Source organism: Schistocerca cancellata, chromosome 10 (assembly GCF_023864275.1).
Source record: "Schistocerca cancellata isolate TAMUIC-IGC-003103 chromosome 10, iqSchCanc2.1, whole genome shotgun sequence".
In the NCBI taxonomy this organism is placed as follows: Eukaryota; Metazoa; Arthropoda; class Insecta; order Orthoptera; family Acrididae; genus Schistocerca; species Schistocerca cancellata.
The window spans coordinates 10,486,098-10,503,071 of NC_064635.1; the positions used below are offsets into that span (position 1 = coordinate 10,486,098).

The 16,974-nt window shown below is 39.7% G+C and overlaps 1 protein-coding gene across 2 annotated transcripts in view; it reads right to left on the reverse strand.

The window, feature by feature from the left end:
- LOC126106373 (Golgi resident protein GCP60) overlaps positions 1-16,974 on the reverse strand; it is an 88,043-nt gene that overhangs the window by 5,778 nt on the left and 65,291 nt on the right. For both annotated transcript variants that reach the window (XM_049912636.1, XM_049912637.1), the window contains exon 8: positions 11,546-11,729. In XM_049912636.1, the coding sequence (XP_049768593.1) occupies positions 11,546-11,729 (184 nt within the window). The remainder of the gene's footprint in view (positions 1-11,545; positions 11,730-16,974) is intronic.

Sequence of the window (16,974 nt, forward strand, 5' to 3'; positions counted from 1 at the left end):
TGAGGTGGTGTGCAGATACTTACAACTGTGCTGGGTTAGTCAATATAAAAACAACCAATTTTTGTTAACTTTTGGACCTCGATGTTCCAGATTTTTCCAATTTTATTTTTAAATATCTACATCTACACCCCCAGACCTACATCCGTATTTGGAAAAGCACTGTTAAGTGCATGGTGGCAGGTACTTCCTACTGTCACCAATTATAATGGCTTCTTCCCAAACCATTCACGTAGAGTGTGAGGGAAAAATGACAGTTTAAATGCCTCTATGTGCCTTGTAATTAATCTAATCTCGCCCTTGCAGTTCCTACAGGAGCGATATGTAGGGGTCTGTAGTGTATTCTTAGATGTGTCAATTACAGCTCGGTCTTAAAGCTTTCGAAGCAGGCTTTCTTGGGACAGCTTATGTCTATGTTCGAGTATCCGCACTTCAGTTTCTTGAGCACCTCTAGGAGAGTGTCCCAGAGATGCTGAAGACACTATACTTGTGAATGCTGCAAGATAAGCACAAGCTACCCCTCAAAAGCCTACTTATAAAGTTTCAAAAACCAGCTTCAAATGCTGAATCTAGGAATTTACTACAATTCCATACCTATTCTCCCATAGGGAGCTGTCCTTCTTAAATGGGAAATCGTTTAAGCAAATTGTATTTAAAAAGCATACTTCTTCAGAATATTTGATTGTCTTTGAAGCTGAATTGGTTCCAATTGCCTTAACCAATAGTGCAGATCTCAAACTTGGTGGCAAGTTGTTTGCATTCTTGAAAAGGACCATCAATATAAGACGTTCAAAGAGGGTTTTCTTTGTCTAAACGAAACTACTGTTCAGTATTTACAATTATCTAAACCCAGAAATCTAAGATGTGCTAGCTGATTGTATCCTGAGGATGCCTACTGTAAGAAGCTGTAAAGTGACCTTGGATGATTAATCATTGTGACCAAAAAAACTCCTCCCGAACAGGCCACGAAGGACCAAGGGTATCAACCGGCTGCCATGTCATCCTGAGCCCACAGCCATCAGTGGATGCTCTCCCAGCCATATGTCAGTTTACGAGACAGTAGCTGCTACTTCTCAATCGAGTAGCTCCTCAGTTGCACCCCGTTTGCCAACAAAAAAAGTGCAGATGATCATTCAAATAATTGTTGTTGAGTTGTTTCTATTCCAATTAACTTTTATTACAAAAATATATCAGGTTTACACAACAGAATTAATAACCACATTATATAATTGTTAGTGAGCTTGGCTCGGCTTGGCTTTTGAAGGAAATATGAATTTCATCATTTGATATTAATTCGTGAAGCTATTTTAGTTAATATAATGTTCTTAATTTAATAGCTCAAGAACTTATTGTTTCTCCATCCTGATATTTCTTTCTCCATCTTGATATTTAATTCACTGTTTGTGAACACACACATCAAAAATATAACTTTTTCTTTTTTAGGAAAAGCAAAAGCAGTACTTAAAAGTCTCTTCGGGTTTGCAGCCAGGTCCTAAAATCGACTAATAGATATTTTGGCGATCCAACTAGTTGCCATCTTCAGAAGAAAGCTGCTGCTGAGGTCCACTGAGACTCATCAGCAGAAGCAGCATTCTCCTGAAGACAGCGACCAGTTTGATAGCTAAAATATTGAATCGAGTTGATTTTAGGATCTGGCAGCACACTCTAAGAGACTTACAAGACTTATTATACTTGGAAAGCCTACAAAGTCACAAATGCAGTGTTTCTGATATTTTCCGATTTTTGGGGGCTAAAATGAAGCACATAATTACAGCATTGATGTATTCCAGTCCATGTTTAAACATTTACAGTGATATCATTTTCATCTACTTCGTAAGAATTCAGCAGTTCACAAGAACATTACTAGATGCAGAAGTGATTTCCGTATAACCTATGAATCCCTCTCTAGGACTCGAAACAGAGTTTTATATTCTGGTCTAATAACAGGTTGCCAATGGGTATCAAGCAGAAAATTGAAAAATCCCAAACATTCAAAAACAGAGTAAAAGAATACCTCATTACTCACTCCTTTCGCAATTTAACAGAATAATTCGACTCAGAAATGTAATATTTATATTATGTAGAACCTAACTTTTCTTGTATACAGGCAGCTGAGTGAGGTCTGTATGCCTTTATATAACTCCTCTGTTTGAAGTATCAGAGATAACAACAGCTGCTGAGCAGTACAGGAGAAAGAAAAGCGGCTTTATTGAAAGTGCAGTAGCTGTTTTTCTCCTGATATACACTGAGGTGACAAACATAACGGAATATCATGTCGGACCTGCTGCTGCCACCGTAGTGCAGCAACTCGCCACGCGTGGGCTCGACGAGCTGTTGGCAGGCCCCTGCAAAAATACTGAACCGTACTGCGTCTATAGCCATCCACAATTATGAAAGTATTGCCAGTGCAGGATTTTGTGCACGAACTGACCTCTCGATTTGTCCTGTAAAAGTTTGATGGGATTCACATTTAGTGATCTTGGTGACCAAATCATTCACTCGAATTTTCGAGAATGTTCTTCAAACCAATCACGAACAACTGTGGCCTTCCAACACGGCTCATTCTCATCCACGAGAATTCCAATGTTGTTTGGGAACAACTTCTTTGCAAATGGCTGCAAATGGTCTCCAAGTAGCTGAACATAACCATTTCCAGTCTAAGATCAGTTCTGTTGGGCCAGAGGACCCAATCCATTCGTGCAGACACAGCCTACACCATTATGGAGACACCATCAGCTTGCACAGTGTGTTGTTAACAACTAGGGTCCACAGCTTTGTAGGTGTGTACTACACTTGAACGCTGCCATTAGCTCTCGAACTGAACTCCATCCAAACAGGTCACGGAAGGCCCAACACTACTGACCGACCGCCATACCGTCTTCAGGTGTCACTGGATGCGGATACGGAAAGGCGTGAGGTCAGCACACTGCTCTCCCAGTCACGGTCAGTTTTCAAGACTGGAGCTGGTACTTCTCAATCAGGTAGTCCCTAAATTTGTCTCACAGGAGCTGAGTGCACCCTGCTTGCCAACAGCACTCGGCAGACCAGACGGTCATCCATCCGAGTGCTAGCCGAGCCCAAAAGTGCTTAACTTCGGTGATCTGAAGGGAACTGATGTTACAACTGTGGTGAGACCTTAGGCCTATCCTCAGCTGGTATCAACTGAAACTGGGACTCATATGACCACGCCACAGTTTTCCAGCCATCTAGGGTCCAACCAACATGAGCACGAGCACAGGAGAGGCACTGCACGCAATGTGCTGTTAGTAAAGACACTCTCATCAAATGTATGTTCCCATAGCCCATTAACACCAAGTTTTGCCAGTGTCCTACCAGATTAGTTCATCATATGTCCCATATTGAGTTCTGAAGTTATGTCATGCAGTGTTGCTTATCTGTTAGCACTGACAACTCTACGCAAATGCCGCTGCTCTCAGTCGTTAAGTGAAGACCGTTGGGCACTGTGTTGTCCGCGGTGAGATACAATGTCTGAAATTTGGTATTCTCGGCACACTCTGTGCACCTCTGAATACTGAATTCCCAAATGATTTCTGAAATAGAATGTCCGAGGCATCTAGCTTCAACTATCATTCCACATTCAAAGTCTTAATTCCCATTGGGTGGCCACAAACCACATCAGAAATCTTTTCACATGACTCACTTGAGTACAAATGACAGCTCCACCAGTGCACTGCCCTTTTATACCTTGTGTACACAATACTATCACCACCTGTATACTTGCATATGGCTAGCCCATGTCTTTTATCAACTCAGGATACATGTTTGTTGTTGTTGTTGTGGTCTTCAGTCCTGAGACTGCTTTGATGCAGCTCTCCATGCTACCCTATCCTGTGCAAGCTTCTTCATCTCGCAGTACCTACTGCAACCTACATACTTCTGAATCTGCTTAGTGTATTCATCTCTTGGTCTCCCTCTACGATTTTTACCCTCCACTCTGCCCTCCAATACTAAATTGGTGACCCCTTGATGCCTCAGAACATGTCCTACCAACCGTTCCCTTCTTCTAGTCAAGTTGTGCCACTAACTTCTCTTCTCCACAATCCTATTCAATACCTCCTTATTAGTTATGTGATCTACCCATCTAATCTTCAGCATTCTTCTGTAGCACCACATTTCAAAAGCGTCTATTCTCTTCTTGTCTAAACTATTTATCATCCATACATGGCTACACTCCATACAAATACTTTCAGAAACAACTTCCTGACACTTCAATCAATACTCGATGTTAACAAATTTCTCTTTCAGAAACGCTTTCCTTGCCATTGCCAGTCTACATTTTATATCCTCTCTACTTCGGCCACCATCAGTTATTTTGCTCCCCAAATAGCAAAACTCCTTTACTACTTTAAGTGTCTCATTTCCTAATCTAATTCCCTCAGCATCACCCGACTTAGACTACATTCCATTATCCTCGTTTTGCTTTTGTTGATGTTCATCTTATATCCTCCTTTCAAGACACTGTCCATTCCGTTCAACTGCTCTTTCAAGTCCTTTGCTCTCTCTGACAGAATTACAATGTCATCGGCGAACCTCGAAGTTTTTATTTCTTCTCCATGGATTTTAATACCTACTCCAAATTTTTCTTATATAGTATACATATAATAATATTAATACGTTAACATCAAAAATTGAAGTATCAATTTTTAACATTAATTATACAAGGAGAACAATGAAACATATATAAATTGAAAGGTACTACACCACAGGCGTGCACTGAAAAAAAATCCTGTGTGTACATGGGCATTAAGAAACGTGAAAAGAAGTAGACATACACACATGAGAAACATTTTACTCTGTCTCTTACACTGCCACCAACTTCTAGCATGCATACCAGTCAGGTCCTACGGTAGAAATGACACAGAAAAATAACATCTTGTGGAATTGCATTCTACAGACATTCACATTTAAATTTGCGTATGGTTCAGTTGCAGTAACACAAGCATATCTGGCACAGAAGGCCACAACTGCTAGGTGGTTGATGTTCTCAGAGGTGCAAAACAAATCATCATAGTAACGAAGCCTCTCAGGGCAACACAGACTGTACATGACAATGTTTACTGACATCGTTTTTTAGCTTACTTTCTCTTAGACAAAATGGAACTACCTTTGTGTTTATTTGCTGCAATTACCACAAAATTTCAAGTAACTTCCTAATTTTCAATTTCTTCATTTTGAATAGCTGCAGCTTCCCTTATTATATGGTAACTATGGAAGCCATGCCTCCGAGAAGACAACTAGAGGGTCAGACTAAAAGTCGAAGAGCCAGAAGAGACAATTTTAGCACAGACAAAGTAATACAACCTTCTCTGCTGGGCACACTGGTTGCATAATGCCATAATATGGCACCTTGTTCATACTTTGTGACAAAATTAGCTGCAAATTGTGTATTTCTTATTGATTGTGTAAGTTCATGACAAACTTGATTTTGGCTTGTATGCCATTATCAGGTTCCTATGCAACAGTACTGTGAGATTTAAACTTGTATTGCACTTACTTCTACATGGAGTGACATCCGTGAACTATCTTGGAACATAAAGCTCTTTTATGTACTATGTTGGTAAATAGGTCATATATTTAATTTCTATAGAAATTTAGTGTAAAATCAAAGATCATTCCAATTATGCTTTATGTTATGAAGTAAATTATCGCTTAGGCAGTCAGAGATGTTTTTGGAAGGGATATTGTGCATCACATAGATGTGTGATCTTAATGTTGTCTTTTTTCTATTTTTTGTGTTTTGTTCATCCCTTTCCTTTTTCTATTACATCAATAAAGTTTTCAAGATGATTTTTACATCTGAGGTACATCTGTTCACTTAGGATGGCATTCTGATATCTATTTCTTCCAAAAGGTTCGCGGTTTGACATTTTGGTATCCTATGTAGAATTTTCAAAGCATTTGCAAGTATATTCATTCTATGATTCTATGAATAGTTAGAATCACAAGTTCCTCTAAATAAGGTCTCACCTTATGAGGATATAATGTTTCCAAGTAGAGAAGGAATTAGCATATTTCATCAAAATGTAAGAGGTATTAGAGATAATGTTAGTGAACTGCTTAAAGAAGTTGACTCTGATATTACTGGTATATCAGAGCACCACATAAATATTTTGACAATTCAGAGGCATCCTTTACGAGGATACAGATTAGCTGGCTGTTTTTCAAAGAGTTCCGTGTGGGGTGGGGGAGTGCCTATGCATGTAAAAAACAGTATTCCATTTGAGTCCATAGACTATCATGACACTGCACTGAACAGACATTTGAATCTTGTGCAGAGCAGTTAAATTTAGTGAAACTACTAACTGTTGTTGTTTATACACCCCCTAACCCTGATTTCAGATCATTTCTGCTCAAGGTAGACAAGGTTCTTGATTCACTTTGTGGGAAGTAGCAGAAATTAGTTATATGTGGTGGCTTCAATATAAATTTTGTATATGATGGTGCAAGAAAAAGAATGTTGGTAGATCTCCGAATTCGTATGATCTGATGCAGACTGTGTTTTTTCTAACTAGGGTGCAGGGGAATAACAGCACAGCCATAGACAACATTTTTATTCATTCTTCATTACTAGATGGGCATTCTGTTAGTGAAAAGGTGAATGGCCTTTCAGACCATAATGTACAAATTTTAAAACTAAAAGGCTTTTTTACTCAAAAAATGTCACATATAATTACAAACTATGGAGGAAAGTTGATCCAACAGCAATAGAGTGTTTTTTAAACCTAGCAAACGAACAAGAGTGGGAGGATGTTTATAGTGCCGATAACAGATGATAAATGTAATGCCTTCCTTAACACATTTCTCATGCTCTTTGAGAGTTGCTTTCCATTAGAATGTTCTAAATAGTGTACTAGCAGCAATAGGCAGCCCGGGTGGCTGACTAGTTGGATAAGGATATCTTGTAGAACAAAGTGGGAATTACATCAAAATGTTAGAAGTAGGCACAACAAGCTACAGTAGCCCATTGCAAACAGTATTGTAAGGTGTTTAAATATGTAATTAGGTAGGCAAAGAGTATATGGTATGCAAATAGAATAGCTAGTTCACAGGATAAAATTAAAACCATATAGTCAGTTGTGAAGGAACTCAGTTCGCAGTAAAAATATTTCTGTTACTGATAAATCCGAAGTATGTACAGTATTTAACAATCATTTTTTGAGCATTGCTGGTGAATTAAACACAAATTTAATTTCTACAGGGAATCATATAACTTTCTTAGCAAATGCCTTTCCGAGGTTGATATCTGAAATATTCCTCTGTGATACAGACAAGGTGGAGATTGAGTCAATAATTAAATCACAGAAGACTAAGGAGTCTCATGGTTATGTGTGCTGCACATGTTAGCCCTGTATTTAGCCAGAATTGTTGTTTTTCCTTTAGGAATGGTCAGTTTCCTGAACGATTCAAGTACTCAGTAGTAAAGCCGCTTTATAAAATGGGATAAACGGATATTGTAGATAACTTTGGACCTATTTCTACGCCATCAGTGTTTGTTAAAGTTATTGAAAAGGCTGTGTATGTAAGGATAATTGATCATTTTGTATCACACGATTTGCTATCAAATGTACAGTTCGGCTTTAGAAGTCGATTAACAACTGAAAATGCTGTATTCTCTTATCTCTACTGGATGGATTAAACAAAAGGTTTTGAATGCTTGGCATATTTTTTGATTTAACTAAGTCATTTGATTGTGTTGATCACAAAACATTGCTCCAGAAGTTGGACCATTACGGAATACTGGGAGTAGCTCACAATTGGTTCACCTCTTACTTTAGCAACAGCAGCAAATGGTCATTATTCACAATGTTGAGAATGGCTGTAATGTGGGGTACAGTCAAGTGGAGGGTGCCCCAGGGATCAGTGTTAGGGCCACTCCTGTTCCCTATTTACATAAATGATATGCCCTCTAGTATTACGGGTAACTCTAAAATATTTCTGTTTGCTGAGTAAAGGATGCTGTGTGCAACACGGGCTCAGTTTCAAATAGTGCAGTTCATGACCTAAATTCATGACCTGTAGAAAACAAACTAACGCTATATCACAGTAAGACTCAGTTTTTACAGTTTGTAACACACAATTCACCAAAACCTGATGTTTTAATTTCACAGAATGGGCATATGATTAGTGGAACTGAACAATTCATATTTCTAGGTGTTAAGATAGATAGTACACTGTCGTGGAAAGCCCACGTTCCGGATCTTGTTCAAAGACTTAATGCTGCCATTTTTACTAATCGAACGGTATGTGAAGTGAGTGATCGTTCGACACGAACATTAGTCTACTTTGCTTATTTTCATTTGCTTATGTCATATGGTATTATATTCTGAGGTAGCTCTTCCCATTCTAAAAGGATATTTTTGGCTCAAAAATGGGCAGTTTGGGTAATAAGTGGTGAAAGTTCACGAAACTCATGTTGACCCTTGTTCACTATTCTGGGTATTTTGACACTGGCCTCTCAATATATATATTCCTTACTGTCATTCCTTGTTAACAATATTTGCTTATTCCCAAGAATAAGCAGCTTTTACTCAGCTAATACTCGGCAGAAATCAAACCTGCATTTGCATCGGACTTCCTTAACTCTTGTGCAAAAAGGTGTGCAGTATGCTGCTGCATGCATTTTCAATAAACTACCACAAGAATTCAAAAATCTTAGCAGTAATCCATGCACTTTCAAATTGAAACTAAAGAGTTTCCTAATGGGTCACTCCTCCTATTCTGTCGAGGAGTTCCTTGAAAAATTAAGCTGATTCTTGTTGTGTTGTCGATTATGTTAATTTAGACTTACAGATTGAGTCTTTCGGGTCCATAAACATTTTATTTTTATCTGTCATTACTTTTATGTCGTAATTTCATGTACTGACACTTTCCGTGACCTTGGAGATTTGGTCCTCAATTTGATCCTAAGGGACTTGGCGTGTAAATAAATATATAATCTTAAAAAAAACACAACAACACACAAACTGCATGACATGTCAATGACAATCAGATGGCTACTGCTTCGAGACTATTCCTGAGCCCCTTTGAGCATCATCTGTACGAATTGAACATTAGTTGGAGGGCAGATTAATTTTTGGAGAGACCTGTTTCATGTATAAAAGAATCAAATTCCATCTTAACTATACCAAAAGCCTTACAAGAAAACTTATCCCAACATAAACTACAGGAAACTTTTAGTACCTCAAAAATTTGCAAAAACAAAAGGGCATTGCTGAATTTCAGCTCTCTGCCAATATTCTAATATAATTTACCGTGCGTCGGCAAAGTCTCTCTGCGGCAGTGAGCCTCACGTGTCTCCCCTTGCAGGATGTGTAAAATTGTCAGCACATTCAAGTCTCGCCTGCACGTGTTCCGTGGATCTGCAGTGGTAGGGCGGGGGACAGCAGTGTTGCATGTGTGTTGCAGCTTTTAGTCGTGTTATCGTCCACTTCTTGCATAAACTGTGTGTTGGGAGAATGCTTACGATTGCAGAGAGTATCAGCAGTTGGGTAACTGGTTAAGGGTCTTATTGTAGTTTTATAGAAGTAGTTGCAGTATTTTAAAAATTGTCAGAAATAAATAGTTAATATGTAATTTATTACTATCCAAGGAAATGTGATTTGTATGGCCTATTTTAGCTTTTCAGATAATAGGCTGTAATTACCAAGAACAAATAAATAAATAAATAAATGTTGCAGAGGGAGCATTTTTAGTGGAAGAGGTTTTCTGTGCAGAAGGAAATTCTTCAGGCCATGTGAGGCGGCAATTTAGTTTACGCTTTCCTGCTGCAAGGTGCCCACATCATGACTCTGTACAGGATTTAACTTGCCAATTCCACACAGCACATGTAGTTCAAGATGCAGCACGAACTGGGAAGCCCATAGAACGGAAGCTTGATGACACTTTGACTATCATAAGCTTGATGACACTTTGGACATCATGCTGCGGAGTCCAACAAAATCAGTGAGGAGAGTGTCTCGTATGATAGCACGTAAGGCCGCAACCAAAAACCTGGGGATGTATCCTTAAAAAATACTGCTGTGCAACAATTACATTGTATAGACCACGTAATACTATACTGTTAATGGTTTCAGTGATTTGTTAACTGACATACAGTTAATGTTTTAGTTTGAACCTTTTTCACTGAAAAGGTTTGGTTCCACCTGTGTCGCGACATTAATTCCAAAATTCACAAATTTGGTCATCAGAAAATCCACACGCCTTATGAGAATGCCATTGCACACAGAGAAAATAAGAATGTGGGAGAAATAATGTGAACATGAATCATAGGCTGATCTTTTTCGATATTAACGTTAACTTTCAATGTCTACTAATCCCAGATAATTTAACGATTTATTCCCCTGCTAAATGAAAATGACTTCAATTATTTATTTTTCCAACAAGACAACACCACTACTCATACGGCACACCAGTCCGTACGACTTTTAAATGACATCTGTGGAGGCAGAGTAATTATGAAAGGTCTCTGGCCCCTGCACTCACCGGATCTGTCTCTGCCCGACCATTCCCTTTCGGGTGTGGCTGCAACATTCGTGTATCAAAATAACCCAAAGAAAGCGCTGGCAGGTCGATAGACACACAAACAAACACAAACATACACACAAAAATCTAGCTTTCGCAACCAACGGTTGCCTCGTCAGGAAAGAGGGAAGGAGAAGGGAAGACAAAAGGATATGGGTTTTAAGGGAGAGGGTAAGGAGTCATTCCAATCCCGGGAGCGGAAAGACTTACCTTAGGGGGAAAAAAGGACAGGTATACACTCGCACACACACACATATCCATCCGCATATACACAGACACAAGCTTGTGTCTGTGTATATGCGGATGGATATGTGTGTGTGTGCGAGTGTATACCTGTCCTTTTTTCCCCCTAAGGTAAGTCTTTCCGCTCCCGGGATTGGAATGACTCCTTACCCTCTCCCTTAAAACCCATATCCTTTTGTCTTCCCTTCTCCTTCCCTCTTTCCTGACGAGGCAACCGTTGGTTGCGAAAGCTAGATTTTTGTGTGTATGTTTGTGTTTGTTTGTGTGTCTATCGACCTGCCAGCGCTTTTGTTTGGTAAGTCTCATCATCTTTCTTTTTAATTATATTTTTCCCACGTGGAATGTTTCCCTCTATTATAAAAATAACCCAAAGATATTAGATGAACTGAAGACTGCAACAACTGATTATCTGTATTAGATGACACGTGGAACATTGGTAAAGGTGTTTGCAAACAAATGTAAACATATTTAACTATGCCTTCAAAAACGAGGAAAACATTTCCAGCACCTACAGTGATTTTGGTGAGTATAAAGTGTTTAATTGTGATTAATATGATTTTTTTTTCACTGTAATAATGTTGACTCCCATCTCCCAACATAACAGTGGCCACTAGCGGTGAATCCCGGCCCCTAGCTTATACAGTGAAATGAATGTTTTGCCAACCTTACGCAACCCTCGAGGCAAGACACGCGGAGCTTGCCACTGCAGAGACACTTTGCGGATGTATTTGTATACAGCATATGTCCCAAATGTAATTCATACCGTCATTGTCCTCGTCGTCGTCAAATTCCTCTTCATCTTCTTCTTCGCTCTCTGCGATGTGAACAGAAACTTGACTGGTGGTCGGTTTCGCCCATTCAAAATATACTCCGAAACCAATATCGTAGTTGTCTGTTGCAAACTCCCAAAAGAGGCATGTGCCATCTTCATGTGTTGGAACTCGTACCTACAAAGAGAACACATCAACAAAATCATTTACAAACAAAAAACTGTTAATGCCCACTTACTTCACATATCTGCAAAACAATTACCGTATTTACTCGAATCTGAGCTGCACTTTTTTTCCGATTTTTGTAATCCAAAAAATTGCATGCGGCTTAGAATCGAGTGCAAAGTAAGTGGAAGTTCTGAAAAATGTTGGTAGGTGCCGCCACAACTAACTTCTTCCACTGAATATATGTAGTGCTAGACAGGTATGCTTTGCAGGCACAAAGATAAATACTGGCGCCAAAACCTATGCGTCAGTAAATAAATTAAAAGAAATGGTAGAAGACGAGCTTTTTTCTCGCCCCGAGTTTCGACCACCACTTTTTCATACATTATCCAACAAAGTACATAGAAATTCCGTATTGTTCATCTTCATATGTAGCAGCCTTTCCAATATTCGTAGCAACAAAAATAAATTTTGTTACACTAAAATACCAACAATGCACAAGGCTTTAGGACTGTTGCACGAGTTGATAAGCTGGGGCTCATTAAGATTTCAAGTAGCGGCACCTATTGCTTCGTGGAATTTTGTAAAGTGCTTGTTGGTGTTAGTGAACCATAATGAAGCGCTTTCATTATAGTGCCAAATTCAAGAGGGGAGTTATTTCTTTTGCGGAAAAAAGTTCTAATCGTGCTGCAGGTCTGCGATACGGGATTGATGAGAGTAACGTCATGCGATGGCGACTGCTGACAGAGAAATTATTTGAATGTTCAAGTAGCAGGAAAGCATTTGGTGGGCCAAAGTGTGGCCGATATCACGCACTAGAAGTGATTTTAAATGAATTTGTTAAGGAACAGTGTCAGAAATTGCTGCCTGTGAACGCCGAAATTTTAAAAATTAAGGCACATGAAATAGCTAGACAGCAAAAAATTGAAAATTTTAAGGCTAGTCGGAGCTGGATTGATCTGTTTATGAAGCACTGGGATTTTTCACTTCGAAGGCGAATTTCAGCTGCACAGAAGCTGCCGAAAAATTATTAAGAAAAACTTGTGGAATTTCAGCGCTTCATTATTAGGTGGCACAGAGAAAAGCAATAACTTCTTGGTCAGATAGGAAATGCTGACCAACACCCATACATTTTGACATGCCGTCAAATTATACGGTTGACACCAAAGGAAAGAAAGACATAAGTGTTCTTACATCAGGGGGTGAAAAACAGTGATGTCCATCATGCTTGCTTGCACAGCAGATGGGCACGAATCACCCCCATTCATAGTTTTATCGCGTTGCACGTATAAACTCCTTTGCCAGCTGGACCCCCTACAGGATCGGTCTTCATTCTCTTTCGATAACACGTGCGACCTTCTTTCGAAGTACTACTGTAAACGGACACTCGTCATTGCCACTCGAGTTGTTTTCTATCGGTGTCGCAAGAAACTGGAAGCTTCCTATAAGACATGGGCAGCTGAGCTTCACTGTTGAAACCATCATTGTCACTTTATCAGTAATGAAAATAAGGAGTCATATTCCGACCAAACGGCCCGTGATGCAATCATTCGTTTGGCCCCTGATCGTGAGGTTCATGAGCAGGGCCTTCAATATGAAAACCCCTCCCTCTTCGACATTTGCACTATTGCACAATCATTTGAGGTTTTGAGGGCTGCAGGTACTCAAATTATATCATGGTGTGAGGTTGCAGAAGTTCAACCCCCCCCTCCCCCCCCCCCCCACCGTTTGTGGGACGGTTCACAATGGGACAATATGGTGGTGAAAATCCACATGTGAGAAAAACATCTTGGCGGATGGCCCACCTCAGTATGCCAGCCATGGCCGCAGCAGCAGCAGCACAGCAAGCCCAGTAATGACAACAACGTGACTGCTCCACGCTTCCCTCTTGTCCGTCGTGTTTTGTAACTCACAATATGCCGGATTGTCCTAAGCGGTGGGCCATTTGCCACCAGTGTAACAAAACTCGCCACATTGCTCCTGCTTGTAATGCAAAATTCCAACAGCCTACTGCAGACGCTGACACGGATGTCAATTGTCTATTGGCAATCTCCGTTGCTATTAGTAAGCTTTTTATTGAGGTCAAGGTTTAGTAGAAGGTTTTGCACATGTAAGTCAACACTGGTGCGGCCATGTCATTAATCAATTCGCAAACGTACATAGGCTTGGGTTCTCTCCCTTTGGTGCCACTGTCACGTACATTAGTCACCTACAGTAAACAAAGCATTCAGATATTAGGCAGTTTCTCGGCCCCAGTCATATATAAGCATGTGGTTCATCTGTTCACTTTTCTGATCGTGAACAGTGCACACACCAAAATTTTTTTGAAATGGATGGCTGTAAGCTTTTTGGGCTTACTGTTTTCGATGAAGTTAATCTCGTCCATGATCAAGTGCCTTATACACAACTCAGCTCTTTATGCTCTGAATTTTCCGCCCTGTTTTTTGTGGATTTGCGTGGTGCTAGTAATTCCACAGCCCATGTAACCGTGAAACCTTCGGCCTTTCTTTCGGGCTCGCCCAGTACCGACGGCACTCTGTGATCACGTCAAGGTGGGGCTCGACCACCTCACCTCTGGGGTGATCCAACTCATCGCATCCCGTGAATGGGCTACCACCCTCAGCGACTGTCGAGAGCCCATCGGGATGGTTATGCCTTTGCAGCGATTTCAAAGTTCCTGTCAGTGCTCTTCTATCACTGACACGTACCTCTTGCCACGCCCTGACGAACTTTTTGCTAAGGTCACCGGTGGTCAGTATTTTTCCAAGATTAACCTCTCCAATGCATATTTGCTGCTTCCCACTGATGCTGTCTCTCAACGGCTCTCGGTCGTTAACGTGCCTTGCAGAGGAAGACACCGTGGACATCTCGCAAATCCGAGCTGTTCCCCAAGAGAAGTGGAATGAAGTAATGTGTTCACATTTAAAAGCCACGCACATTAGCAGCGTGTTGTAATCCGTGAGAGTGTGCCACGAAAGAGGAATACTGCGGATATCCGATAGAGCCCAGCAAGCCTCAGTTATCATCTTATTGCTGCTTGCATCCATTTGCCTTATCTTATTGTGTTCAGTGTATGTTATTACTGGTTACATCCATTTGCCTTATCTTATTGTGTTCAGTGTATGTTATGGTGGTTGGCATACATGCCACAGTCTAATAAAGATGTAGTAACATTCTTGGTTGTGTTGTGTGTCCAAGTTATATCATTTTGTTCACACCCAGATACCCCTCTGCATGCACAGTCTAGGGGTATGGGCTTTAATTAGTAATCAAAACATCCTCAGTCCTCGATTTGAACCCCACCACCACTTAAATTTATAATAGAAAATCAGCACTGGCAGCCGAAGACTTCCGGCATAAGAAGTTACCCTCATTCTGCTAACAGCCTTGTCAAAGGGGGTGCACGAGTGTGAAGAAATCGAAAAAGAAATGACTGTCGGAAGGACCGACTCAGCATACAGAAAAGTCAAAGCAACCTTCAGCGAAATTAAAAGCAAGGGTGGTAACATTAACACTATGTCGTCTGGCGACACCACAGTGGTGTCATGTGCACAGTATCGCTCTGTTGCTGGCGAAACCACAGTGGCGTGAACATAGTATCGCGCAGTGGCCAGCGACAGCACTTTAGTATCTTTTGCATTCTGTTGGTGTTTTGTTTAGGTGACAGGAAGTTACACACATCAACAATTTTGTTTTTATAAGTATGACTATGAGTGCGTGAACGTCTTGTCTGATGTTCCTGACGATTTGGCCAATTTGGAAGAACACAATGCACATCAAAAAAACAAAAGTGAAGCAGAAACGTCAGAAGATAGTGAAATACATCCAAGAAGAATTCAGCGAACACTACGGTTGCCAACTGATTCGGATGGATCAGACGAAGAAGACAGTGCACATTGGTCAAACTTTTATTTACCGAGGACCAATAATAAATTTGAAGGATCTCCGGGTCCAAACGTATTTCCCAAAGATACACACAGCATCAAAGATATCGTAGAATTATATGTTCGGATCGATCTATTTGAATATATTAGCAATGAAAACAACAAGTACTACAGTCAAAATCACAATAGAAGGAAACTGGATTTAAAAAATGCCAAATTTGTCGATGTTATGGGACCCGAACTTAGAAAATGGTTTGGGCTTGCTATCTTTATTACATTTTTCCAACAATAACAATAAACTGGATAATGCCGATTGGCTTTTCAAAGTGCAATTCGTAATTGCTTATTCTTCAAAAAAGTTTAAAGAAACTTTTAGTCTAAGTCAAACATCTCAATGGATGAAGTAATGATACCATTTTAAAGTTTACAATCCATTGAAAATAATAAAATATGGCATAATCATTCAGATGCTATGTGATTCAAGTACGGGATACACTTCCTCATTCAAGATATATCCTGGCGCTGGACTGCCTTTAGCAAAAACAGAAGATAGAACTACTGACACCTTCTTACGGTAAGTGGCATCGCCTCTACATGGATAATTATTGTAACAGTGTAGAACCTGAAGAGAAGTTACTTGAAAAGAAAATTTAAGTTTGTGGAATGATAGGGCAAAATAGACGATTTCTGAAAAAATATAATGCACAAAAAGTCAATGTGTTTGAAGCTTGTCATCAATGCAAAGGTATGGAGAGCTTCGAAAATATTTGAGTTATTACCCTATATACAGAAAAACTATAAAATGGTCAAAAAAGGTTTGCATGTACCTCTTTAATTGCATATTATTTAGTGCATTCCGTACATGGCAATATTTCAATACAGAATACAAGAGTCTCCAATTTCACGATTTTTTTACTGAAAATGTCTGTTTCGCGAATAAAAGACCATGTACCTGCTTCTGAGCAAAACTTGGGAGGTTGCCACTACATCACATACGTCTCATCACGATCCAGTTGACAGACTTTCTGGTTACATAAAGCAACACCAACTAAGACTTATTTCTGAAACGAATAAACGAAAAAAGGAACTTCGATGTATCTTCCAAAAACAAAAAAAGGACAACAAACAACTTAATGTGCAAGTCTTGTGGAGTTGCGTTACATCTTGGAGACTGTTTTGCTGCATATCATATGAAAGTGAAATACTAAGTACCAAAGACAATGCAAATAAACAAATATATGAAACAAACAAATTTTGTACTTATTTACATATGTATACCTCTGAAATTTCATGAAAGTAGGGGAACAGGACTGTGAACTTATGAGAACTAATGATGAGATTAGTAAAACTTAACAATTTATAATCTCCAAATA